The sequence below is a fragment of the Xyrauchen texanus genome, chromosome 45, assembly GCF_025860055.1.
Source record: "Xyrauchen texanus isolate HMW12.3.18 chromosome 45, RBS_HiC_50CHRs, whole genome shotgun sequence".
Taxonomy (NCBI): Eukaryota; Metazoa; Chordata; class Actinopteri; order Cypriniformes; family Catostomidae; genus Xyrauchen; species Xyrauchen texanus.
The window spans coordinates 795,471-806,116 of record NC_068320.1 but is presented as its reverse complement, the minus strand read 5'-3'; the positions used below and the strand labels follow the sequence as shown (position 1 = coordinate 806,116).

General features: G+C 38.0%; 1 protein-coding gene across 1 annotated transcript in view; it reads left to right on the top strand.

Moving 5' to 3' along the window:
• Positions 1 to 295: 295 nt before the first annotated feature.
• Positions 296 to 10,646, top strand: part of LOC127637171 (PHD finger protein 21B-like) — a 78,917-nt gene continuing 68,566 nt past the window's right edge. Inside the window, exon 1 of the mRNA XM_052118100.1 lies at positions 296 to 636. Within this exon, the coding sequence (XP_051974060.1) occupies positions 583 to 636 (54 nt within the window). The 5' untranslated portion in view covers positions 296 to 582. The remainder of the gene's footprint in view (positions 637 to 10,646) is intronic.

Here is a 10,646-nt window from a genome sequence, read left to right as displayed (position 1 = left end):
ACATAAACTATTGATTTAAATAAACAAATGTACCAATTTTAACCTAGTCAGAAGAATAATAGTGCAATCTCGAACTTTCAATATGTATTCTGTTTTACAGAGATGTGTGGGAGCGCGCATGACAGAGGAGGCGCGTTCACGTGACTGGGGAAGGGAGAGTTCTGTTCTTACACCGCTCCATCCGGGAACTCTCGGAATTAGCACGGACAACCGCAGCGCAACTTTTCCTCGAAGCAAAGTGAAATCAGGCCGCGCACTCGGACAAAATATAGTCCCGCATTTTTCAACTCAAAGTCGCACAAATAAACCTGTTTGGTTCGACCAGCTCCGGTACGCCTTCGCGGGCTCGTTTTTGGAGCGGATCTATCCGAGTGCTGGAACCTTTCGCTCGTGTTTGGAGCACTTTTGTTTACACTGGCGTAAAGTGGGTGACGAGTCTCACGGCCGGTGAAGAAGCGACAACTTGCTTGCAGCCGGAGTAGTTCTTGTGACTGTTATTGTTGCTTTCCGAATATTTGCATTACGCCACAAATAACGCGGATCGAGCCGAAAGTGGAGGAAAAGTGCTTCTGAAGTGGGAACATGGAGCTGCAAGGCCTTCAAGAGTCACTGAAAGTAGAAGTCCAATGTCATCAGGTAAATAAAAATGGCATTATCGTAACAGCTTTCTCGGGCTTTTGACGCGACGCCGCGCTCGAATGCTTCAGTTTGGATAGAATTCGGGACCGTTTCGAGTCATGTTACGGCAACATTCTTTCGTCTTTATGACGCCACAATCAGTTGGAGCGAAGATTGTTGCTATTGTCTTTGAGGCACTTTCTCGGGCGCGGGGTGTTTTTCGTGATTTGGACTAATAATGCGGCGGGTTTGTGGAGTGATCGGGACGAGACTTGAATATTTATGAGTCGCTGCTCGCCGCTTTGTTCCTCCCTCACATCGTAACTTGAAACACTTTACGTCTTTTCGTTCTTTGCCTCGGTTCAGAAACTAGTTGCACAGATGAAGCAAGTCCCACAGGTAATTCTTTTTATTTGTAGGGTCGAAGAGAGGGGCATTAACATTGGGCGACAAACTTTATCGGCGTCAATCTACTTCACAGTTCTTACGGTTGTTTGCTCCGCTTTTGTCCTCAGCGTGACTTTGCCAAATAACGAGTTCTGAAAGTGTACATCAGCTATGTGGGTTGTTTGACAAACAGCTATATTAAAGGCATTGCAGAGCAGTACAACAGCCCGAAGAGAAACACGACAGTTCCTTACACTAGCTGCTCTAACCCTGATAACACATGGACATCTCTGACATCTTTTCATCTGGAAAATATTACAATCTGATTAACATCTGCTAAACATCTTCACAAACATGCTGAACCATAAACATCTCAAAGGCATCTGCTGAATGTCTTCTTGACATCCGAGAGGAAACCTCTGATGGACGTACAACATAAAACCCATCTGGTGATGTTTGTGTGTTATCAGGGGAAATATTGTGAGGAAAAAACCCCACAAACTGTTTCAAAACTGTTGAGAATAAGTAATGGCCTCGGATATCAATGGCTATATTACACAGAACACTGTCTTGGGACTTTAAAGCGAAGTGTTGGCAAAGATAGCGTCCATTTTGAGTAGGTCGACACGTTTCGGGGAGTTTGTGAAGGAACTTTCAGTTACTTTCTTGTGACATGTTGCGTTCAAGTATTGCTCTTTAGCTTATTTGATATTTCCGTTTCGCAGCGTTTTAGTTGATGTATCGCGTTACACTTCTGTGATACTTTATTGACAGTCTCCGTGAGGGGTTTTAGTCCTGTAGTTTGTCACGTGACGACGTGGTAGAATGTGATTCGATCGCTGCAGTTCACTTTCACTTTTTTACATTCGCGAATAAACGCAAGGTCATCTGTAATGTGCTCTGATGGAGCTCCACCATGAGTCGTTCATTACAGTCACAGGAGAAAGAGTTTCTCTTCAGCACCTCGGACAGCGCCGCACTCCAAATGACCAATCCGTGTGTTTATGAACGAGTCTTTATGTTCAATGTGCCTGTTTGCTGTTTGTTGTGAGAGCTTTTTTGGTGTAGTGCTTCATTCTGATAGTGGAAGCTTCCATTTTGTGCTGAAGGGGTGATGGTTTCTTCCTAACATGGAGCAAAAGTCTGCAGAGTTTCTGGCTGGGGGGAGGGCCTCATTCATGGCCATTCTGTAGAGGGGGATGGGAGGAGAAAACACTAGTCAGCATCACACAAGACACTACACACTCTCCATCAAGCCTCTGTAGGCCTTACAATACACCTTATGATCTGTTCTCATAATTATTTATGGTTAAAGCATTACATTTATAGCTTTAATGAGTATAACACATTAAATACATAAAGTAATGTATTGAGATGCTCGATAAAAACACCAAATTACAATGCATCTTTGGCTGAACTTGATTCAATTGTGGACAGTGGTTAAACGTGTTTGAAATGAGTTTTCTCAACGTAATATTATACCATGTAATCTCAACTCAAACACGTTATGTAAAAATAACATAGATGAATTGGGTAAACTCAACAAAATGAGACATGTCAATATAACTGCAATCTCTTTTATTTCTTTATGTACTAACCAGGGAAAGGAAATGTTAGCATGCTAAATACATGCTAGTGGGAAGCGCTACAGAGTGTAGTTTAATAACTATGCTATGGTTAGTACAGCATTTGCTCAATGAAGCCAGCAATCAGTTTCATGAGCTACATCTACCTGTCCTCATCGTTAGCTCAAGATTCACTCTTAACCATAATGGTAACCTGCAAAACATTAAACACTAAAGGCCAAAGTATAGTTTGTAGTCAATGTTGCTGATCACTTGGCACACAATATGCGTGATGCAAATTTCATCATCAGCACAGCCACACGGCCTGCCCATGCGCCACCCAGATTCTCTTGACCAGCGGATGCGGTCCTTGTCTGTATATGTCGTCTGTGCTGCCCATAGCAGTTGTAGTGCAACTTCAGAAAAGTATACTCTGAAAGGCAATATGGGTGGCAAAAACATATACCAGTCCCTTAACAATCATATCTCTTTATGTTCATCTTCACAAAATCACACAAAATAACATTTAATTGAAACATTTACACTCTTTATTGTGTCCCATGCAAAGCATGCTGGGAAATGGTAATCCCCTGCCCAATTTCAATGATGTAAAATTAACAAAAGTATTCAAAAGTATTGCAAAAAGTAATTATGTAGTCCTAACTCAAATGGATTAAGTAAACTTCCATTTTACAAATTTAAATTGATAGAACGCAACAAAGTTGTGACAACATTTTCTAGAATTGCATTAATTGCTATATTTACACATGGGGCATTTTTTTGGGGACCTTAAACTGTGTAATGCAATTTGATGGCAAAAATAGCATCCGTTTTGAGTAGGTCGACATGTTTTGGGGGTTAGTTTCTTGTAACATGTTGCATTAAAGTATTGATCTTTAGCTTATTTGATATTTCAGTGTAGTAGCTTTTTAGTTGATTTCACCCAGTTGCACTTCTGTGATACTTTATGTTCTAGAATTCTGTTTCTTTAGATCATTTTAATTATAGTTACAATTATGAAAAGATATAACAGATAACAATGTGTATTATATCTTTATAATGCTTTTACAATTAAAACATGCATAGAAGTAGTTTATGTATGTATATATATATCAACACTGGTGGACAAAGTTTGGAATAATGTTCAGATTTTGATGTTTCGGATGGAAATTGGTACTTTAATTCACCTTCAACTGATCACAAAGTATAGTCAGGACATTACTGCTGTAAAAACAGCACATCACTATTTGAAAAAAGTCATTTTTGATCAAATCTAGACAGCAGCATCACTCCAACACCTCCTCCTTGAGTAATCATGATAAATGGATCATTTGGTGCTAGAAAATCACTCGCCATTATATCAAACACAGTTGAAAGATATTTGATTCATTAAAAGAAGCTGAACGTTGTCTTTGTGTTTGTTTTTGAGTTGTCACAGTATGTAATACACTGGCATGTCTTGAGGTCAATATTAGGTCAAAAATGGCAAAAAGAAACGGCTTTCTCTAGAAACTCGTCAGTCAATCATTGTTTTGAGGAATGAAGGCGATACAAAGCTTGAAATTGCCAAAAACATTTCATCCAAAGGTGTCACTGCAGTCTTCAAAGACTAAGAACAACTGTCTCTAACAAGGACAGAAAGAGATGTGGAAGACCAGATGTACAACTAAACAAGAGGAGAAGTACATCAGAGTCTCGTACATCTAGTTTGAGAAATAGACGCCTCACATGTCCTCCGCTGACAGCTTCATTGAATTCTACCCACTCAACACCAGTTTCATGTACAACAGTAAAGAGAAGACTCTGGAGGCCTTATGGGAAAGATTGCAAATATAAAGCCACTTTTGAAACAGAAAAACAAAAAGAAAAGGTTAGAGTGGGCAAAGAAACACAGACATTGGACAACAGATAATTGGAAAAGAGTGTTCTGGATCTTAAATCCATTGAGCTTTTGTGGGATCAGTTAGACTGTAAGGTGTGTGAGAAGTGCCCGACAAGACAGTCACATCTATGGCAAGTGCTACAGGAAGTGTGGGGTGAAAGGTCACCTGAGTATCTGGACGAACTAACAGCTAGAATAACAAAGATCTGTAAATCTGTCATTGCTGCACCTGGAGGATTTTTTGATGAGAAGTCTTTGAAGAAGTTTTTGAAGAAGAATTTCTGAAATGTTTTTTCAAATTGTAATAGTAATTTTTCACACAATGAATGTCCTGACTAGAGCTGTTGGATGCATCGCGATTCATACTCAAAGGATTCTGAATTGATTCTCAAAAGAATCAGAATCGATTCCGAGTTCAGTTTAAATCACGGCAGAGCAGTAGTGAGTGCCAAAGACACAAGTTAAGTGCACAAACATGACTGTTTGCAGACCAGCTGTATCAATCCCACACACATAGCAATGGGAGAGTTTATTCATGATAAGAAGCCAACAAACAACATGAAAGACGAGGTCGCACCCATAATTGAACTGATTTGCACACAGTGGGGGAAAACACCGAAGAAAATAATGATGAGGCAGCGGTTCAGCAGTTGATGTTTTCATTTAAAATATTTTTTTGTGATTTTAGATTTTTTGATAAGGTTCTAAAGAAAGAAGCTGAAAAACTGAGATACTCTTTTAAAATCTCAAAGCATTGATTTAATCTTGTGGATATTCCATGTTTTGTTCACAGCTCATACTGAATGTAAGGCCAGTTTATGTAATGTGACTAGTTCTGATTTTTAAAAAGCTGAAAGTAAAATTGAAGAAACTAAAAAAGAAAGATAGTGAAGGACAAGATGCATCGAGAATAGTTTTATAATCAAATCGCCTTTGAATCGGAATCGAATCGAATCTTGAGGCCAGTGAAGATTCACACCTCTAGTACTGACTATACATTGTGTGAATGCCACTTTGGTGAATAAAAGTACCAATTTGTTTCCATATGAGCAAAATCTGTACATTATTCCAAACCGTTGGCAGCCAGTGTTTATATAAATGTATATATATCCCATGTGAAAGTATATGTTATATAGATATACTTTCACATGAAAGAGTTGATGATGTATTGAGTCAAATATTGGAGATTATTTTGAATATAGGTTATTCTTTGGAATCCATATTGTCACATCCTCCTTATATTTCACCTGACCGTATATTTGAAGGTGGGATGAAATGCTGATGAACAACATTTATCAATCCTCCAGCATTTATTAGCTAAGAACATTGTAATAATGTGAAAGCTTTGTTTGTGATTTTGTATTTGCTGTAGGTCAAATGTCTTTCATCCACATGTATTTTTATTAGATCTTGTTAGTTTTTAATGTTGCTTGAGAGGGCTTTTGTATTGTTGTGTTCTTGCTAGTCATTGCATCACCGATACAGAAACACTCAAAAATTCAGTGCAATTCCTGGGCTTTGATGGTAATGCACTGTTTTATTTATATATTAAATACATTTCTTGCAAAACCTTCCCAAAATGATGACTTTATATGTGTGTCTGTGTTCACATGTGTCCATAATGCCCAATGACAATGAATATTTCTTTCTATTTTAGAACTGAATATGACTTCCCTTTTGTGCAAAAGATTCTTTGTTTTCTTTAGCGTGCAGTCTTTGCAGTCATGGATAGTACACCCACATAATTCCCCAAAAATATACAACCCTGTCATCATTTACTGACCCTCATGTCATTCCAATCCTGTGTGACATATTTTCTTTTGAAGAATATTCTGGATGCTCGTTTTACATATAATGAAAGTGAATTGGGACTGGGCTACATAGAATTATCATAAAAGTAGTCCATATGACCTGTGTGCTATATTCCACATTTTCTTAAGCCGCACAATAGCTTTATAGGAGGAACAGGCAAGTTATTATTCCTTAAAGTTTTCCTTGTGCCAAAGCTTTGAAGGAGACTACAAATGGCAACTTTTCCAAAAAATATGCATTGATGAAAAAACATTCATCAATGCATATTTTTTGGAAAAGTGACTTTATACAAATATAACAGCATGCAGATTTAGAAAGATAAGAACATGAGCAAATAATGAGAGAATTATCATTTTTGTGTAAACTATCCTCAACAGAAGGCCAAATATCCCAGAATGTGTCAAACATAAGCATAATGATTGACTTAGCTCATCATGTATCATTGCAGTGAGTGGGGTCAGAGGTCAAAGTTTGAGAGCGTGTTTCATGCATGTCTGTCTCAAACTGAATGGACAAAATATGAACTGTTCTTTATATGAATGAAAATAATGGATAGTTTTGTTCTTATGTGGTCTGGTGCTTTACAAAATGTGATTTTCAAAGTGAAATATATTGATAGAAATGAAATGATTTATGGTGTGTGGGGATTTATATTCATCTGGAGTAGGCAGTGAATAAAGAGCGTGCAGCTGAATATGGCGTGATGGTTTTATTTGGGCTGTTGATTTAACATCTTAATTTAGTGTGATTAAGTATATGAAAAATAGCATGTTAGAAAATGAACACAATTAAACATAACTCTGACCTGTGTGTAAATTCCGTAATAATAAAAGTTCCTGCCATCTGAGCATTCAAGTTTCATGTACCACCTTGATGCAGTAGGGGGCAATCAGCACTCCAGTTCTACAGACAACACGCCTCGTCCAACCAATGAGCACACTGTAAACCTGAATAAGTTATCAGAACTTAAAGTTAATAAATTACAAGTTTAAGTAAAGCCCAAAGTATGCTTCAGTCAGAGGCGAATACTGAGAATCCGCATAGTGCAAAACGAACATCGCAGCCCGATTTTTCTAAACGCGTGCATGCGCCTGGAGTTATTTGCACTAATTAGTGGGTCCACAAGGTGGCAACACTCACATTTGAGCCTTTGCTTTCAATAAGAATCATGATGAAGCAAATATATTTGCTGCTAAACATCAGGAGATGAAGGTAATATCAACAATAGTGGATGTGTGTGTGTTAGGAGGTCTGGAGATACTTGCATTTGTATAAGTCATGTCTGAAGGAATATACAGACATCTTCATGTGTCTAAACTCCTGATGAAAACACATCACCTTGGATAGTTCTATGGGCTTTTTTCCACGCAAGACATGTTCTGCATGTAAAAATGCCATTAAAACAGACTCACTGACAAGCACAACTACACAGCGAACATATATATGATCAAAGTGACTATCACTTGTTCATCAGTGTCTGTCATTTATCTTATTACTTGTCCATGTGGTCTTCAACACGTTGCTAAGACTAATCATCAACTAAAGATCTGCATCAATGAACATAGGAGTTCTGTAAGAAGGGCAGACATCCATTCCCCTGTGGCTGGCTAGACACTTTGTAGATGCCAGACACAATTTTAATGAGATGAAATTTTGTGGTATTCATAAGTTGACTTGTCCAAGGAGGGGGGTTGACATGCAAAAAAGACTCTTCCAATGTGAAGCTAAGTGGATCCACTATATGGATTGTGTACATCCTAAAGGATTAAATGAAGAAGTTCAATCGTCATCTCTGAAGATGTTACTACACTATTTTGGTCCGATCATTACGTGTAATTAGATCTGTTTCTATATCAGTGTAGACATTCTTTGTTAGAGGTCGACCGGTATAGGATTTTGTTGATACGATAACTAAGTTGGGAAGACAAGCGGATAACAGATTAATCAGACGATAGTTTTTAAAATTGCTACTGAATGAAAAAACTATATTTAAAATAAAATTATGCTAAAACTTTATTACAAAAATAAACAGTATAAAACTAAATATATAAATATGAACTATATGAATGAATATTAAAGTAAATAAAAGATATACATGCAAACTGAACTACTGGATGGTTGTGCTCGAGATGACTCCACATTTAATATTTAAAAAAATGTATTCATTAATTCTTGAAATGAACATAATCTAACAGTGAATGTGAACAGTACCGTACACATCATTTTACATGCTGTGTTTTATATTTGACACTTTTAACATGCCTCAGGGTTTCTCTTCTCATGAAACGTGTGAGGTAAACACTCTTTAATACCCTAAAACCAAGACAACGATCACTTTGCTTCTGGTGAGGGGTCTTTAATGTCAAACTAGGGCAAACAAATAAATGAATCGCAATGTCTTACACTTTTTTAATGCTTTAAAAAAAACAATGTGTTTGTATTTTGCGCTGTTACGCTTGAATAAATTCTCAAAGAAACTCGACACACACACACACACACACACACACACACACACACACACACACACACACACACACACACACACACACAGAGATCACTTGATGATTATCTAATCAAAAGGACAAAAATACATATTACTGCGAAGATAAAAAAATGAATTAATATCAGATGCGTTTCTGATTTGTTTAAACGTTTCTCTTGACTGCATGAAGATATTTTTCTCAAATCTGTCACTACCTTTAAATATAACACTAAAGCATACATGTGACTGCATATACACTAATGCAAATAGATGGTAATATATTTTATTGAACATTTGTGTTGGACTTGTGTGTTTTTGGTCACATTGTTCTAACCGCTTGAGGTTAGCTTTAATGTTAGCGTCCTCTCAGCCTGGTCTGCAAACATACTGCTGTTCTCTATTAATGCAGCATCTATTCAATACATTAATTACTTTATAATGATATGACAACATATACTGTATACCTTTTAGTTGTTGGTGTTTTAAATCTGCATTGCTCTGCTCCGTGTAGTGTTCCGTTGCATTCAGAGTGCAGTCTCACGTGTCAAAACAACCAGCATGAGGCATCAGTGATAGTTTTTATTTCGCCTCTAGAGGGCGCTCTCATACTGTATAACAACAGCGTGCCCTTCCCAGCAGCTCCAACACCCGACACAAGGGGGGAAAATTATTGGTGTGGATTTTTGCCGATAACCGATAGTTCCAGAAATCGTTATCGATGCTGATTAATCAGTGCACTTATTACAGGGACAATCCCCCCAGAGCAACCTGGAGTTAAGTGACTTGCTCAAGGACACAATGGTGGTGACTGTGGGGGCTTGAACCAGTGTCCTTCTGATCACCAGATTACCAGTTATGTGCTTAGACCACTACACCACCACCTAATAAATGATAATTGTATTAATAACCCCAGTGAGCAAGCTGTAGGCGACTGTGGCAAGGAACACAAAACTCCATAAGATGTGGATTAATGGAGAAAAATAACCTTGGGAGAAACCAGACTCACTGTGGGGGCCAGTTCCCCTCTGACTAACATCATGAATATAATGTAAATATTACTCATGTATAGTGCAAGTCATGGTTTAAAATTATTAAACTAAGTAAGGGTTAAGGGTCAGTGTTTAAACATTGATTGTGTTTGAACTGTAAGATTAATGACCATTGTCTTTGAAGTCCATCCTGGATTAACTGTAGAAGTTCACATATATGCAATTGTCCTTGTTAATTGGCTGATGAAGGCTTTTGTTGGCAATTCATTGATAGACTATGTATTCCATTTCAAGATCGTAGTCCATCAATAGACCGAGGTGATGCAGGCAGAGATCAGGGATGTGAAACGCAGTTCAACCTGGCCAGTTATTTCGGTGTGGTTCGGTGTGGTCCATCCTAAATCCAAGATTCAGACAATGGCATATGAAGTATCCCATGCCTTATCATTGGAGTTGTCATCAGTTCATCCTCTGAAGTCCGTCATAATAGATTGAAATGATGTTTGGCTGGCACCGGCTGCATTTAGTCATCATCATTCTGCGACACGTAGCAGTGGAGTCCAACATGAAGCAGGAATGGAGCTGGATCTAGCCGGTTCTGAAATAATGAAATCATATTAGCATAGATGAGTTATAGATCATGATAGATGTTTGAGGTTCTGGGAGACCCAACTAAAGCAGCCTAATTGTGGGTTGGAGGATAAATTAGGTGTATGTCTGGCTAAATAGATGAGTCTTTAGTCTAGACTTAAACTGAGGGAGTGTGTCTGCATCTCGAACAGTGTTTGGGAGACTATTCCATAGTTTAGGAGCCAAATATGAAAAGGATCTTCCTCCTTTAGTGGATTTTGATATTCTAGGAACTATTAACAGGACAGAATTTTGCTATCTTAATGAACGTGTTGGAATAT